An 18,613-nucleotide genomic window follows, 5' to 3' on the forward strand; every position below is an offset into this window, starting at 1 on the left:
CTTTTCCAAGTGGCAAATTTTCTCATGAGAACAGTGATTTTCTATAGATCATAATTTTGATTTTCTAGTAAGTAATAAAAACACAAATCAAGAGAGAAAAAATATTAAAGAATCAGCAATATCTTAATAATATTAAGGCTATCAGATATTCACAGTAGCTTATTTCTCCACAACTCAAATATCATTAAATTGTTGTGTTAATAAAAATAAAGAAAAACGAAAACCTTTTAAAAATCTAAATTTGATAGTAAATGCCACATGGGAAGAGCTATAATATCTATCATTTGATAGCCTCTCTGCAGAGCATATTTTTCTGTGATAGTAAAACTTAAGTACAGAAAAAGATACCCTCAGTTGGCAACCAACCAATGACTGAAAAAGAACTACTACCAGGCACGAGCAATTGAATATCCATAACTGTAGAAAACTACTCATCTTTAGAAATTTCATTCTTATATTTTCTCTATTCTCTCCCATTCCTCTTCCTATATTAATAGGGCTAGAATATAAAGAATAAATATGACAAAGGATTATAATAATATATTGGCTTGGCCTTATATAATCAATAATTCTAATTTATAAAACCATAAGTTTTGTCTAGTACCTCTAAAACTAAAGAAAAAGTAAAGTTGTTGATGTCATTTGACATGATTTATTGAGCAAATACTAGAGCAATTACATTGGGTAGAAGGTTGTCACTCTCTGAATATAACCTACTTGTCATTAAACATTAAATATATTGTAAAGTTTCATAAAATCAAGTTTTTCCATATACTTTACTCTGAAAAGGAAGAAAATGAATCCACAACTACTAAAAACTGGGCTTCTTGCTACTCTGGACCTTGGACTTCTCACATTCTCTCCAGTTGCTCAGCAACTGTAATTGTATTAGAATCATTATATTAACATTAGATACTACCAAGCTTTATTTTTCTTTCTTACAAAAGGAGAGCTATTGTTAAACCAAATAATTTATTTGAGGATAAAGGTAGCAGCATTTTGAATCTGAATGGGCTCAAGTGTATCTTTCAACCTGCACAATTCAAATCACTCCTATGCAGATATAAAACATCCAGTTGGATTATGTACTTTTGTGTCTTGTGTGATAAGACCTGAAAAAACTCAGGACTAATATAAATCCTTTTTCAAAAAAGAGTCTTAGTTGATATAATTATTTAAATTATGCTCTCTTTTGAAAAAGCTGACCATAGAAATAAATTCATTATAAATCAACAAATTTTCAAAAATACTTAAGATTGGATTTATTTTTTATTGTTTTATTTTATAACTGGAAGAAAGAACTATCCACACTTATTGGTAGAATGTTCTACAAAAAAGCCAATGCTTCTGGATGATTTTCAGAAGCACCATATAACTTACTACCACTCAGAACTACCAATAAACAAATGATTTGACCATAACTTTGGTGGTGATTTGTGCCTAATTACAGAGTTTACCAAGAACCTATCATGATGACCACCCTACATTATTAGCCAGTAAGTGTTTTCTGAATCAAAATGAATAAAATAATCAATAGAATATACTCTAAAAAACCTATTGTTAAATAATCTGAATTAACCCAATTCTGGCTAGAGGTTATTTACCATGACTAGCCTCTAATGGGCTTGTGCTGTTAAAAAATAAAACCATTTCAACACAGTTTTTATATCTGAAAACCAATAGAGAGAATTTAATGAAAAAGAAACACAAATTACCAGATAATTCATATGAATACTATGATAAATCATCTTCTATCAATACAGATAAATTATTCTGTCTCATAAGAGAAAAGAATATGGCAAGACAAAGTAAATTAGGATACTGTTTATTTCTCTAAAAACCTGTATCCATCACGATACACTAAGTACTTATGCACTTAAGGACATTGTTATCCTTGTAAACACCTTATAAGTGCAGTGGTTCCAATGACTCAAAATGAACCTTCATATTTCAATGCTTATGACACATTTTATCATATAAAGATAAAGTGACTATTTTTATCTTACATAAATCAATCCAAATCTCTGCTAAGTTCAAAAAAATGCATTGGCAAACGCTTTAAACTGGCAATTTAAACTGAAAGATATTTATACTGTAGACAGAGAGGGCTTATTTTAGCAAGGCCAACTCAAAATGAATATTCTAGCTATGCTTGCTATTATCCCTTACTCCCTTAGAGCAGATAATATCTTTACTCTTAACTGTCAGATTTTGTTTTTAACTTTGAAATTTTAACTGTTTTTTTTTCAGGAAGAGTTAATCACACATAAAGATAACTGATTTGAGGCATTAAATAAGGCTGTAATATAATACAATGCCAACATTATGAAAGATCCTAAAATTGGGGGGAAACTTAAAATTGTACAAGGGATGGAGCTAGCTTTCTTTTTTAAGAATGATAAGAAGGGACAAAAAACATTATGGGAGACTGGTGATAGTCAAACCAAATATAGGTCATTTGCTATGTTAGATAGCTTACCTTTGGGTAGATGTTTCAAAATGGGGCCAGAAGACAGTGTTGATTGGGGCTATACTGTCTCCACCACACCCGTATGGATAAAAAGGGATCGAACAAATGTCAAGAGAATTGGCACACAAGATGGGTCAGTCACCACCCATCTAAGCAACAGAAAAAATGGGAAAAACAGAATTCTTAGCCCTAAGCTTTGATTTGGTCTTGGAACACTATGTTAATACAACATTAACATAGTGTTATGTGATACAACATTCTCCTCATCTGGGGAGAATATTTTTAAATGTTACAGAAGAGCAGCTTTTGGAGGAAGTGGCTCTAACACTGCCTAGGGGCTTAAGTGTTTTTTAAATGCGTTCAGGAAAGTTATGTGGTCTCTGAAGATGCTCTCTTAATGGTTTCTGTCCAAGACTTCTCAATGTCGAAATCTTGTGAAAGGGCCCATTCTCTCATTTTCCAAATGGAGCAAGAGCTGAGAGGACAATCTGAGCCCCGAGCTTCTCTTCAACACTGCTATTTATCTTTGTGTCATGCATCATTCTGGCAGATAGCACACACGAAGGAGTCAATTGACAATGTAATTAACAGATAATCTACAGAAGTATGGACAGGGCTATGGGAACCAACAGGGGATGGTGAAGCATCCAGGACCTAGCAACAGTAGGAAGCTGTTACCACCCCTAAGTCTAATAGGACAAGAAGATCAAGCAGCATTGTTAGATTTCAGTGAGAACTAGAACCTGAGCAGTATAAGTAGAAAGACTATGTAGTGAACTGAGGGGTAAAAATAGAGACTTCCTAGATCAATCAGGTTTATAAAAGTGAAAGAGAAGCAATAATTACAATAGGAAAAATATCTTTTAAATCAATCCTCGATTTGTCAAACTGTTTATTTGATGTGTCAGTATGGTCAATAACAATTTCTTCAGATGTTTGCTTACTTGTAGAAAAATCTTTCCCTAGTTCCATCAGTGTTTCATTTGCATGTGTATCAAAAGTTTGTATTATTGCAAGACTTTTTTAAAAAGTATGGACATATTGATATCCTCCTGTGTATAATACATATTCTTCATGGGATTTTGGAAAATATAACATTAAATATGGATCTTTTAGGAAACAATTGAACAGTAAGCTTGGTTTTAAAGCCACTTATGCATGCTCTATGGAGGGCAACAATCTTTGTTCTGCTCATTGAAATATCTTGTGTCTAGTTCAGTAGCTGACATGTATGAGGTACTCAGTAAATACTTGTTGAATGAAATATAAATGATGACTATTTTGCTGTCTATATTTTTGTGGTAGCCCATAATACTTCTGTTATTTTCTTTTTACTTCAGATGCTGCTTTCAAGCCAGATAAGGCTTCACAGTTTGCTGTCTACTACCCAGGTTTCTCATGGTCATTCTCTGCCTAATTTCAACCCCAATTTAAAATGAAAGAATTCTCTACCCATGTTTATTTTATCTCCTACATACAATGTATTGGTGAATCATCATTTCCTATTCTATAACATGATTCTTATGTGTTCTTCTCATCTTCTCTCAACCCCAAAGAAGTCTTTATCACCAGCTTCAATTAATTGCTTTTTAGACAATGGAAACTATCTTTATGTTGATACTCAGTTTCTAATCCATCCCTAAATTACTTTTTATAACTTTCAAAATTATTTTACATTTCCTTCATTTTGATTCTGTGTTGCAATAACTTACATCATCATAAATTCCTAAGTATTACCTACAAAGTATTTGAGTAGCCACTTATAAAGATATGCCACACTAAACACGTGAACATGCTGATTAGATTAGTCCTGGGTAAACAGAATATTTTTAAGAGTAAATAAAAACAAATGAAAAGAATATAAACCTTATTTTTATTTTTACAAAGCCTAATAAATTAGAGAGAGGCTACATGAAAACAATAGAACGGCATTACTTATGGTTTGACAGGAGGTTTTTGTTTGTTTGCTTGTTTTGGTTTGTTCGTTTGCTTTAGTTTTCTTCCTAGAATTGATTAATAATGAGTTTATACAATGTCCTAATTCTTCAATGGATGAAGTTATTGACAACTGACAAGTAAATATCATACTCATGTGGAACATAAGTATTCTAATAAAGATGCCATTTGAAAAATAAACTCATTTACTTTAAAGAATTAGCTCATGCAATCTTAAGTCACTTTCATTAAATTATAAACATGTTAATGTTACTTATACCCAAAAATAACTGACAGTTTCTTCTGTCGTTGTTGAAGTGTAAGTATTTCGGCCCAGTTCTAACATTTGCAAGTCCGGAGCAAGAGTACAAACAGAGGACCCAGCCCTCAGCCTCACCCCATTCTCTTCCTAAACCAGGCTCCATGAGGAAAATCAGAAGCCTGGTGCGTGTGTGGAGACCACCAGCTGCATCTGAGCCCTACTGGCTCCTCCCTGCCCCTGGCTCCATCCGCCAAGACAGATTCAGAAAGAGACCTGTGCAAGGCCAGGAAGCAGGTTAGGGGTATATTTGGGGCAGAGAATTTCTAGCTCCCTGGTACCAACATTATGGGATTGGGATGTGGGGGATACAGGGAGGGACATGGGCTCCAGTTGGGCATGTCCCTTTGGGAGAGATGTGGTGGGAGGAGGGTCAGCCAAGGATCTGGAAAGAATGCAGCCCAAGGCAGGGTCCTGGTTGTCCAGGTCTAAGTGAAGGGCAGAAGAGTACCAACTGCATTTCATGAGAATTTTTTATGGAAAGGGTCCAAAACATTACAAAAACTAAAAACACTCAGAAAACTTGTGAAATTTTTTACCCTATATAGGAAATTTTCTGAGATGTAGTAGATGTTCACAACTCTTATTTCAACACAATGTTCTTTTGCAACTGCACTTTCCTACAGTAAGTACTCCAAAGCTAATAAACCCTAAAGCAAACTCTAAAACTCAAAACATGAACTAAAGTATACTTTATATTTTCCTATATTATATTTTTTGTTTCTATGTACACTATATCTCACCGATGTCTACCAGGACACATGTTAAGTGGATATAAAACTGAAGTAAATAATAATAAAACTGACAACATGTCCTTGATTCTAAATAAATTATCAGCATTCTTTAGAGTACCCACTGGGTACACATTGTTGCATGGGGATATTAATGATTTACAAATTATTATTTTTCTGCATGTTGTTACATTTTATAGAGAAATATTTCAACAAGGTACAAAACAACTATTCTTTACTTATGCACATTTTTGACAGATTATTGTTTTTAATGAACCACATAATGGAGAAGAGGAAAAGAAATCAGGTCAGATGAAGCATGCCATATTGATCAATTTTATAATAAGCTAGAGTATCAATATTAGGAACCGAACAAATGGGGAGATTTCTAGGATCTTGACCCTTTACAAGGCTACAACGCTCTACCAGGAAACTGGGGCCCAAGTGTCCACAATTGTCAGGAAATCCCACTTGGCTCCTGTAGGAATGTGTAAAATTGTCATACAGCCTCCTCCCTTGAATAGAGTAAAAGAGAGCAGTCCCTAGTTTTTAGGGATGTCAAAGACCCCGTTTTTCCTCAAGGGCCACTCCAGTTGTGAAGGAAATATGTCAGAGGTTTCACTTAGCATGACAAGGTCCCATTGGCAGGTACACTCCATCTAATGCTTCTGGAATCAGACCTGGTGGCCAGCATTTTCCAGCAGGGCCTTTGTGACGGCTGATCTCAAAGTTTGTACCTCTAACTTTGCTCGGCTTCCACATGGTCTCTAAGTGGCAGCTTTCAGCAACGGCGTCCATGGTTGACTTCTCTCAGCAGCTGTTGCTAAGTCAGCTATTCCATGTGGTTGCTGTTCTAACACTGGCTGCTGGTAGAAAGCAGTGTCCTGAAGCCATCTCTGTGGCTTTTCATCTACCTTTTGCATTTCAGATCCTTCTCACCTCCTTAAATACTGGTCTAAAAACATCTTCTAGGTTTTGTTTCTTTAAATCAATTAATGAGTTCCCTGTTAACCCCCAGCACCATCTCTAGAAGGCATTTCACACCAGGGTTCCTGGTGAGAGCTATAGACATAGTTAGGATACTTTAGTTTTCTCAAATAATTGCATTTTAAAAGAATTTACTTAAAATCTTTCTTAAGTCACAATTGGGCAACAAGACTCAGTAATATTTTGTAGGGTCTGTTGACTCTCCCTTTCCTCCCTACCCAATCCCAACCCCAGCTGCTGACTTAACTTTCTTTGGTGGCAGCAAAGTGCAAAGAAAGTAAATGAAACACGACAAACTGCCACAATAGATAGCAACTCCAGCCAGTCCTAGAAGCCACCACACCAATATTGTAAGCTGTTTTCTATTCTAGTCCTGGTGTTCTGTCCATGTATTATTGGCCACCAGACAGAACAAATGAGGTCATATGGGTTAATGAAAACAGTTTTCTTACAATGACAATAATCTCAGCAGCAGAAGATACTATAAGTCTCCATTACTCAAGAAGATTCCAATCTCACAGGCTCATTATGATCTCTCTACTTAAGACCTAGTTCATCCTTTTGTGATCATTTGTTTTCTACAACACAAACCTCTCAAACATTTGTATTACAATATCCTGAGCATGAGAAGGGAGCCCTGTAATCTAGGTAATCAGTAGTGCTGCCTGTGCAAGTTGGTCTGGGTTGGACCCTCTGTTCCACTTGGTTCCCAAGACAGATCTCTGTATTTGGCTCACCTCAATTTGAGGTAATATTGAGAATGTATGCACTTTATAACAGCATTTTTCTTACTCTCATCTCTTTGTCCTTTCATTAGTAAAATAGATTTGGGTGAAAAATACCTCCCAATAATGTCATAATCCATGGTGCTTCGTTGCTATATTTTGCTGCGCCTAAGATGCCAAGTTCTGTTGAGACTCCCCTGGTTAAAATCAAACTCCCAGGATCTCTCATTGTTTATTCCCCCTCAGGAAGTTAAAGGAAGAACTTGTCAGCCTTTCAAAAGAGAACCTGAACTCATATTCAAAGAACTTAGCAAAAGGCTCTAACATTTCTTTTTTAGTCTACTTTAGAGAGCAACAAGGGTATTTATTCATGTATACATATCATCTACCCTCTATTTATCTATTATCTAACCTTCATATCACAAACACTCTAAAAGTGATTGTGAACTACTGATTTGGTTATTAATCAAGTTAATCTGTCTTTTCTTTTCCAGTATAGGTAGGGACAAATACTTAAGTACAAGGTATAAAAGTTATCAGAAAGCACATGAAGTTTCAGCTTAAGTATAAGAAATTGACATACAAGTTGATCACCAATTTATAAAAACCCAGAAGATGTATTCCCTTCTTGATATGTCCCTAGGACATATCTCTGTCCTAGCTAGGTTTAAAAAATACATTTAAGCCCTATTCCAGAGATAAAATGGATATTAACAACTATGGTTTTCCAACAATTCTCAGATTGCAATTTTGTTCAGGGAGCTACTTCTGAATTATTTGAGTTAAGAAAGGGCAAACATTTTAAAAGTTTATCCATTCATTTATAGGATCATCTTTTTAAGCACAGTATAAGTTTGCTTCTAATGCCACACACCAGTTGCCATAGCAATAATTTTCTTCCATTCATGTGTACATTGACTTCCTTTCGTTTTTTAGGCTACCTTTCCAGACACTTTTGCTCATGGAAATCTATGAAAAGTCATTTTTCTTCATGGTGTTGTCTAAAGCAAATGTTTAATGCGTTTTAAATCTACAAATGCAATATGCCTCTGCTGTGCTGTGTTCTTCATTTATCACCAAATAATACACATTTCTCTTAATCAACTTAACAGATGAAGGAAATCAGATTGATCACAGATAAACCTAGATAAGCTGAGTTCCTTAATATACTAATATATTCCAAGGCTTTGAAAACTTTAGGTACTTAAAATACAATGTGCTTTGATAAGGTCCTGCCGAGTACTGAGCTAGCCCCTCCCCTCTCCCATCAATATCCACCAACTCACAGTTCCTTCCACAGGTTCCCTTCATGCTTCCAACTGTTTATTTTTTTTTAGGGGTCAACTCTTACATGCTATGTCCTTTCTCATAATTATACAACGGTAACTCTTTTAATGAATATTATACAGTCCTAACCTATTTTATAGTACTGATTCTTCTGGAATTCATCGAAATACTATCAAACCTGCAATATTTTTGACATTTAATGAATTCAGAACATACAATCATGGACAGATACCCACACCACACCACGCACACACACACACACACACACAAACAACTTGTTCCCTGCCTCAACAATTTACTTGTGGATATGTTCTACATGGGGCCATAAACAATGGAAGAGCTAAATAACTATGCAAGGGAACACCCATGAAACACTGCAAGGCATGATTAATTGCTTGAACAAGGGGTACAGACCATAAGGTTCATGGCAAACAAGAGACTAATCATTTTGCAATTCAGAGTTAAAGGATTATTCCCCCAGCTAAATACAGAAACTTCTGCCTGGGCATAAAAAATGTACCACATCTGGTCCAGTTAATAAAGAGAACTCAGTGAAACCTGCGATGAGACTTCAGTACCCTGAACCCTTCAACATTTGCTAAAATTGCTCAGTGACTTCAATTTTGATGCTTTCTTCCCCTCATGACAAACTTTCAATATGCCTTCTAAATTGACTATTATGTCTTTAACCCATTTATTCAACAAAAGATTTCATTCCATCCAGCACTGTGCTAGCTATTGTAGTACATGATCTATGTTAATCAAATCATGGGGCAACTCTATTTCAGTAAATATGGTTTGCGACTCAAAGAGTAAAAGCAGCTTCCCTGGTGGTGCAGTGGTTGGGAGTCCGCCTGCCGATGCAGGGGACGGGGGGTTCGTGCCCCAGTCCGGGAAGATGCCACATGCTGCGGAGCTGCGGAGCCCGTGAGCCATGGCCGCTGAGCCTGCGCGTCCCGAGCCTGTGCTCCGCAACGGGAGTAGGCCACAACAGTGAGAGGCCCGCGTACTGCAAAAAAAAAAAAAAAGGTTGGCTTCCTTCTAAGATGAAAGAGCAACGGAAGCTCCGCCCTTCTCGCCAGAGGGCAAGGGAGCTCTCCGTGCGATTGGTTGGGAACGGAATTCACACGAGTGCTACCGCTTTATTTTCAAGGAAATTCCACAGCCTTTCGGTCAGAAATTCCATAGCCTGATCGAGAGGATAAGAAGATGGTTGCTTCCGTGAGGCCGTGACAGAGGGAGGGAAAGAGGACGCCTCGCCCTTTTGAAAACAAAATCTCGACTCGGGACCTATTGCGGTAGGGGCGGAGCGACAATTCTCACGCTCGGACTAGCTGCAGCTGCGCAGTCACATTTCCGTCCCCGCCCCCGATAAACTGCAGAACGATCTGTCATGGTGGCCGGGATGTTAGGTTTGTGCGGCCGCCGCCTTTTGGCGGTGGCGGCGAGGCGAAGGCTCCCGGCTGCCCGTGTTCGCTGGGAATCCAGCTCCTCCAGGGCTGTGATCGCCCCGTCCGCTGTGGCGGGAAAGCGGCCGCCGGAACCGACTTTACGCTGGCAGGAGGACCCAGATCCCGAGGACGAAAACCTCTACGAGAAGAACCCAGACTCCCACGGTTATGACAGGGACCCTGCTGTGGACCTCTGGAACATGCGGGTCGTCTTCTTCTTTGGCTTCTCCATCATCTTGGTCCTTGGCAGCACCTTTGTGGCTTATCTGCCTGACTACAGGATGCAGGAGTGGGCCCGCCGGGAAGCTGAGAGGCTTGTAAAATACCGAGAGGCCAATGGCCTCCCCATCATGGACTCCAACTGCTTCGACCCCAGCAAGATCCAGCTGCCAGAGGATGAGGACTGACCGGTTACTGAAAGGGGCTTAAGAAGCACCACCTTCTCCACCCCTTGTCTGCCATTCTGCCCTCTCTTCAGAGCACCTAATTAAAGGGACTGAAACTGTGAGAGAAAAAAAAAAAAAAAAAAGAGTAAAAGCAGACATAGGGTCTTCAACCAAAAGCTGGGTTATACTTCAAATACTCATCTTCACATAGTGTGATTGGAGTTTTTTAGGCACATACATCTCTGACAGCATCATCAAAGTTGTATATTGTTATGTACACATATTTTCTATCTTACATTTTTAAAAAAGTCAATAACAAGTCAAGGCAGAGTACCTTTCATTATGGAAGAGGGTGATATTATTTTACTGAATATAAATAAGTTCATAACACCCCAACTAGCCAAGCAAACAACTGTACATGCCACAGAACAAGACAATAGTTATACAACAATTTATCTATTTGTAAAAATGTAAAGATTTATCTAAGGGTATATAGTGATACATTTCCATCTTCTGTTAAACTATTTTAAAAGTTAAAGATAACAAATTAATCTTTAATCAGTCTTGAGGTCAAGAGAGCAAAGCACATTCCTGGCAAACCCTGTGTTGAATGAAGCCTATTTCTAACCCAGTAGTCTTTGTAGTTCCGGCTCTAGCTAAAAGCACCTTACAAGAAGTATTAAGTTACTTTTCAGCATGGCTCTGTCAAAACAATGAAGAAATCCAATAATTTAGCTTTGCAAAATCTAGAAATGTAAATAAACGAGATGCATTTAGGCAGTTTTGCGCATTGTGTTTTCATTACACTTTCAATGTTTTCCTTAACTTGTGAAATATTTTGTCAGTTTGGAGGGAGGAAAAGAAAACCTAAAAATTTCATCATCTCTAAGAATTCAAATCCAACTCTAACCCCCAAAGATGTCATCTCATCTCTTCATGGGTCCTTACAAGAATATAAACCAAATATATTATATTAACCCATTAGTTAACCAGTTAGTGAACTTTATTTTCTGCTGATTTACAGAACTATGTTTTATACATCATGTAATAATCACAATGATGAGATTAGCCAGATGTTCTAACTTCGTATCAGAATATCTATATTTATTTGATAAGGCACTAGAGAAGAAGCAAATTTAATTTTTGTATATTGAGGGTAGAAGGAGGGAAGCTGAGTGATGTTCCCTTAATCTTTATTACTATAGAAGGGCATAACCTTAACTAAACTTTCAGACAAACCTTGTGTTTCTTCGATACACCATGGACCTACGCCTTTTATATAACTTTACAATTCAGTTTTATACCTGATCTTTCCACATCAAGATGTATTATCTTTCCCTAAATTTCTTCTCCATTATTAGCAAATGGTTTCCTATTTGTTAATAGGAAAACCCAAATGGAACCTAAACGGAAAACCCAAAAAATCTCAGGGCTCCTTGTCATAGAGGAAGGGACAACTGGGGGTCTGGGAGGGAAATACAAAACAGATTAATCATCCTCTCTGCACAAGAATAACAAGCATAATTTTACTTTTTTCTGGAAAGCTTTTTGCCAAGCAAGGGATCACGCAAAAATAATCAGATGGCAGCTTGATGCTTATTTAACTAGAGCTCCTGGCTGTGCCCTGGCCTTTTGGTACCAGTTAACTAACTAGATACTGGTATAAAGATACCACAGCTAATCATGTAATCCCTGTGCCTTTACACAGTCACTGGCTGTGGAAGATGCACTAAATTAGGACAAAAGGGTCAATATCAACTGAGAAGAGCCTGCTGTAATCTACTGAAAACACAGCGATAAGGAGGTAATGAAGAGGCAAATTTGAATAGGGAAGTAGAGTACATTGACAAAGTTTAGAGCCAAAATTCACATTTGGAACCCATTAAAAAAATCATGAACGTTTAGTTTCAATTTCAAAGACTTCAAAGAGCATAAAACAAAATAAATAAATATGGCAGGAAAGCAACATAACTATAGTCTGTGTCTCATTCTCTCAGAGCCTACATCTTAATAACCACTCAATCGAAAGGCAGCAATCTGAAGTCAAGTGTCATACTCATGGTAAAGAACCAAAACTGTAGCATCACACCCACATCTGCCTAGATAAAGAAATGTCAAATTCAATAGCTTTACATAAAATCATATTCAAAGGGCAAAATAAAGCATACCATGTTGACAAAGAAAAAATAAAACAGGACTAAGATAACCTGTATGTTTTTCAGAATAAGCTACATTTGAAAAGAAGAAATAATATGTTATGCATTGAGCAGTTACTTCCACTTTGAAAAAACAAAGGGCTATAGGGTCTGCTCAAGTACAGAAGAAGTGAAAAGGGTATTAGGACCTGGTACGTGATTCAGGAGAACAAGTGTAAAAACTGCAATTTATCTGAACATTCAAGATAAATAAGTAAATAACTCTAAACTGCAAACATAATTTGCCTCTTTACCTTTGAAATGCACTTTAAATAGCAAAGAAAATGTATTTTTCCCCACATTCTGGCTGCTTTATAAACATTAATTAATTAATCTCAATAATACCCTTGTGACTGTGAATAGGTATTTTCTCTCTGTGTTCTACAAATGAGAAAACTATAATACTAATTATGTACATTCATAGAACTCTTTTTGCCTTAGGGGTTCAGGGTGCCTTATTATTTTGAAATGACTAAACAGACATTAATTATCACGATACCTTTGTGAGGTATGTAAAACTACAATTAAATGAGTATGATTGAAAGATTAAAAATAAAGAATAAATTTTATCCTGCATTTGTTCCTTCTTAAAATCACCCCTATATAACAAGATGATCCTGGTTGGGTGATTGTAACTACAGCAATACTGAGATACTATTTTGGAAATATAAAAATGTTGTACAGTGTTTTTTCTTCAAAGATACTAAAAAAATTGACCTCAAATAAGTCTTAGAATTTTCTAATCAAAAGGAAAGGAAACAGAGAAGATGCAATAGGAAGTCAAGAAGAATGATAAATGAGCAGACATTTATTAATTTAACAAATATCTACTCAGTTCTGATAATGGAGCAGCCATGATTCTAGGTCCATGGAATATCGAAATGAACAAAACAAAGACCTGTCCTCATGGAGCTTACATTCCAAAACAGGAGCAAGACAACAAAAAAATGAACAAATAAAATAATTTCAGTTGAAAAATAAATTCTTATGAAGCAAATACACCAGGGTAAAGAGGCAGAGTGAGGGCCTTAGTATATGCAAAGAGTAAGAGAGGGACATGACATAGAGATCAAGGTCAGGAAACTGAGAAGATGAGAACCAGAAAATGTTCCATTAGTGTGGAGACTGGATAGCATAACATACATGACATGCTTAGCACGTAGTAATCACTCAATACAGGTTTTGTGGTTTTGTTTGTTTATTTATTGAGAGTTTTGGGTTTTTTTTCCTTTGAGAACTAGAGCAACAGTCTAAGCTTTGAGTTAGTGTATATTTTCTAGTTAGTGAATCTAATGAGGCAAATGGTTCCTCTTATCACAATGGTTCTCAACCCTGCCTGAACTATAGCATAGCCAGGGAGTACTTTTTAAACGATGGATACCCTGAAAGCCCTCTGAAATTTCTGATATAAGAATTTTGCAGGTAGGGTTTATAACCTGTTATTGCCGCAGCCTTCTCCAACACACCCTCTAGCACTGCAGGAGACTCAAGCACTCAGGATTTCAGGGCCAGACAGATAATGTTGATGTACCCAGATAGGGCAGCTTAAGAAACAAATATGAGAATTGTAGCACTCAGCACCCACTGAGGCATTAAAAAAATATATGAAAACTCTGTGGGCTGAATTTGGCTTAGAGATTGGCAGTTTGCCAGGGGTACAAAATGCACACTATCTGACTGCACAAAATATAAAGAACTCTGATCCCAGTGATGAAGTTCTGCAAAGGGTCAGGATTGGCTAGGATTTAGCCATAATTCTGCAGTTACAGAGTGCAATACCCCTCAACTCTGGGACAGCATCCATTGGGCTCTTCATGCCAAGATGTAATTCTCACTGTCATCAGGTAAACACTTGTAACAGAAATTCAGAGAAGACTGAAGGGGACAAGCCAAGAAAGGAAACAAAGGCTATAGTCATTTGATAAGCTCTAGTAAATAATTCCACCCAGCTGAGATCCTCAAGTGAGAAGTCACAAAAACTATCTTTTCCATTCTACAGTTAAACATGGCAGTTTCAAAAGGCATAAATGTTTAAAATGATGCAAATTATTTTTTAAAATGTATGGAAAACAATGTTGACTCCATTAGATGGCATTACAGAAGTTTTTGGACATCTGTATGTTCAGCTCATCTTTACATGAAAACACATGGACGTAATTAAGAAATAGAGGAAAACCAGCCAAGAGACATCAAGCACCTTCACGTTAAATATGATAGAATGCATTCATTTCATTGCCTAATTTAGTCATTATTGCTCAACTGGGTGAGTAGTTCACACAAATTACAACACATGCATTTAACACATATATAAATACACGTAAGCACAGAGATTTCTGTAAAATGTTTCATAATCCTGTGTCATTTGTGTCAATGCAAATATTGGAATTATTTTTGCACATTAGGCAACTGCGTAAAAGCCAGTGTAATAGTAAAAGTTCCACTGAAAAGTAAGAGAACTAGTCTATTAAACCCACATACACACACTACTTTTGCATTCGTTCCTTCTCTATCCTCCAAATATTTGAACTGTTTCTCACTTGGAGAAGACCCTTGACTGAAGTGTAACCCTGTAGTCAGTGAGAAGCAATGTCATTCTCTGGATCATCTATTTGTTACTTAAACTCTGTGATCTAGTACTTTAACAGCTTGAATAAGAGTAAACTGTTATCTCAGTAGTGAACCAACAGCAGCAGCTGACAGTCAAAAGCAATAGATATCTATTCTCACACTTCCCTACAAGGAGAAAAGACTCAAGTTTATCTAAAGTCTTAATAAAGTCTTAATTTCCTTTAGTAAAAGGAAATAGTGACCCTGACCTGTCTCCTGGGGCACAAAAGTTTTGTATTAAGTAACCAATGTACACATGGGGTATTTTGCCCTTCTGTCCATAAAGGAGAGGAGAAGCATTCCCTCTCTGCCTATTTCTCTAGCCTAAGTCCCTGTTATTCCTCCATAAAAATCATGATTATGGCCAGGATGCTTAACACTATCCCTCCTGAGCACATCAAGCACTTGTCTCTTCAACTCTTCACCCATTTTGTTCCCCCTTCCTAGACCCTATATTTCCTCTTACACTAAGTCTTATCAATCCTTAAAGGTTCCCTTCAAATCTCACTTTTTATCACTATACAGCCTTCTAATATTATTTTTATATTACTTCTAATATTATTTTTTCTCCACTAAATCCTATAAAACGTTTTTTACTTTCTTTTTTTTTTTTTTTTTTTTGCGGTACGCGGGCCTCTCACTGCTGTGGCTTCTCCCGCTGTGGAGCACAGCCTCCTGACGTGCAGGCCCAGCGGCCATGGCTCACGGGCCCAGCTGCTCCACAGCATGTGGGATCCTCCCGGACTGGGCCACGAACCCGCGTCCCCTGTATCGGCAGGACTCCCAACCACTGCACCACCAGGGAAGCCCCTAGAACTTATTTTTATACCTCTCTTACAGCACTTACCATGTACTGTCTTTCTAACTACTGCCCATATAATATGGTGTAACTGAAACTCAGCCCTATGAGGGAATACAGGGGAGATCTGGTCCAATTGCCTAAACAGTGCAGGAAGCCATTCTCCACACCTCCAGCAAACGGTTATCTTGCTTTGCTTGGCTTGTCAACCTCCTTCTGCTTCCAAGAATGGGAAGTGCACACTTTCTTTATTAAATATACGTATACAGAAGAGGTGCGCAGTAGCGCCAGTAAATACCTGTTGAATGAATAAAAATACTTTATATTAAAGTTGAACTGCTCTAACATTGAACTAGTTCTTCCTCATACTTAGTTCAAATGTGGCTCTCTGTCATTTTAACTCATAATAATTACTCTAGGGTTCTGCCTGCTTCTATACACATAGAAGACATGCTTTAATACAGATCATATGAACTGGACAGCTACATATAAAAGCATGAAATTAGAACACTCCCTAACACCATACACAAAAATAAACTCAAAATGGATTAAACACCAAAATGTAGGGCCAGACAATATAAAACACTTAAAGGAAAACAGAGGTAGAACACACTATGACATACATCACAGCAAGATCCTTTTTGACCCACCTCCTAGAGAAATGGAAATAAAAACAAAAATAAACAAACGGGACCTAATGAAACTTAAAAGTTTTTGCACAGCAAAGGAAACCGTAAACAAGACGAAAAGACAACCTTCAAAATGGGAGAACATATTTGCAAATGAAGCAACTGACAAAGGATTAATCCCCAAAATATACAAGCAGCTCATGCAGCTCAATATCAAAAAAACAAACAACCCAATCCAAAAATGGGCAAAAGACCTAAATAGACATTTCTCCAAAGAAGATATACAGATCGCCAACAAACACATGAAAGGATGCTCAATATCACTAATCATTAGAGAAATGCAAATCAAAACTACAATGAAGTAACACCTTACACCAGTCAGAATGGCCATTATCAAAAAATCTAGAAACAATAAATGTTGGACAGGGTGTGGAGAAAATGGAACCCTCTCGCACTGTTAGTGGGAATGTAAATTGATACAGCCACTATGGAGAACAGTATGGAGGTTCCTTAAAAAACTACAAATAGAATAGAATTACCATATGACCCAGCAATCCCACTACTGGGCATATACCCTGAGAAAACCAGAATTCAAAAAGAGTCATGTACCACAGTGTTCATTGCAGCTCTATTTACAATAGCCAGGACATGGAAGCAACCTAAGTGTCCGTCGACAGATAAATGGATAAAGAAGATGTGGCACATATATACAATGGAATATTACTCAGCCATAAAAAGAAACGAAACTGAGTTATTTGTAGTGAGGTGGATGGACCTAGAGTCTGTCATACAGAGGGAAGTAAGTCAGAAAGAGAAAAACAAATACTGTATGCTAACACATATATATGGAATCTTTAAAAAAAATGGTTCTGAAGAACCTAGGGGCAGGACAGGAATAAAGACGCAGATGTAGAGAATGGACTTAAGGACACGGGGAGGGGGAAGGGTAAGCTGGGATGAAGTGAGAGAGTGGCATGGACATAAATACACTACCAAATGTAAAATAGATAGCTAGTGGGAAGCAGCCACATAGCACAGGGAGATCAGCTCGGTTCTTTGTGTCCACCTAGAGGGTTGGGGTAGGGAGGGTGTGAGGGAGACGCAAGAGGGAGGATATATGGGGATATATGTTTATGTATAGCTGATTCACTTTGTTATACAGCAGAAACTAACACACCATTGTAAAGTAATTATACTCCATTGGAGTAATTATACTCCAATAAATAAAAAACTCCAGTTTTTTTTAAAAAAAAAAGAACAACAACAAAAATGACATATCATATGATGAAAAGTTTTATCTTGACCACGCCGAATATCCCCTTTAATCATCAAAGATAATTTCCAGACCCTCCCTTGGAAAACTTAACACTTAGACCATGGCATTGAGAACAGGGTTCAATGTTCCTCTGAACACCTAGATTATGGAATGTCTCTCTACTTGGGAAACAGTATTAATGCCCAGAACAGTACCAACATGCAGATAGTAAATATTCACTCAATACAGGTTGAAAATCTGTGTGATTGGCATAACCCTGGAATACCAGTACCATACCATCTCTAGAAGAAACATATATTCATTCCTAATAATACTGTAGTCTATGTGCATTTTTTTAGACCATTTTCTGGCATTCAAAAGACCACCTTGATTTTCCTTAAAGTCCGCTTGTCAACTTTTCACAAGAGAACTGAAGATGAAGCCTGTTGAAGCATGAAGGGAAGACGGAGAATAGTGTGCCTATGCAGACATATGTGGAAGGGAGAGGGTCAAATTGTAGAAACAGCAGATGGACCAAGCTCCACATTAAACAGAACAGGTTAAGAGTAGAGATACCCTTTGCTGTATTTTTTCATTCCTTTAACTTTCAATCCTTCAGGAAATCAAATCTCTCATCAACACAGAAAGAATAGTGCAATTTATCAGCCATGTTATTGTTTTCTCACAGTAGACATAGTGTTCTCAGGCCTACATTGGATAGTATTAGGTGCATTTGACTTTCATCATCTTCAAAAAATGTACTGTTGCTTTTCTACGTCTAACAGTTAACAATCTTTTAAGTGTAGATATATTTTTTCAATATTTTCAAACTCTTTA

General features: G+C 37.2%; 1 protein-coding gene across 1 annotated transcript; it reads left to right on the forward strand.

The window, feature by feature from the left end:
- Positions 1–9,788: 9,788 nt before the first annotated feature.
- On the forward strand, positions 9,789–10,411 carry LOC113622902 (NADH dehydrogenase [ubiquinone] 1 beta subcomplex subunit 11, mitochondrial). Its single transcript, XM_027111598.1, has one exon. It carries the CDS (start codon positions 9,848–9,850, stop codon positions 10,310–10,312), a length of 465 nt encoding a protein of 154 aa, XP_026967399.1. The 5' UTR covers positions 9,789–9,847; the 3' UTR covers positions 10,313–10,411.
- Positions 10,412–18,613: the final 8,202 nt, after the last annotated feature.

Source organism: Aethalodelphis obliquidens, unplaced genomic scaffold (assembly GCF_003676395.1).
Source record: "Aethalodelphis obliquidens isolate GAN/ISIS:26980383/991018 unplaced genomic scaffold, ASM367639v1 scaffold1, whole genome shotgun sequence".
In the NCBI taxonomy this organism is placed as follows: Eukaryota; Metazoa; Chordata; class Mammalia; order Artiodactyla; family Delphinidae; genus Aethalodelphis; species Aethalodelphis obliquidens.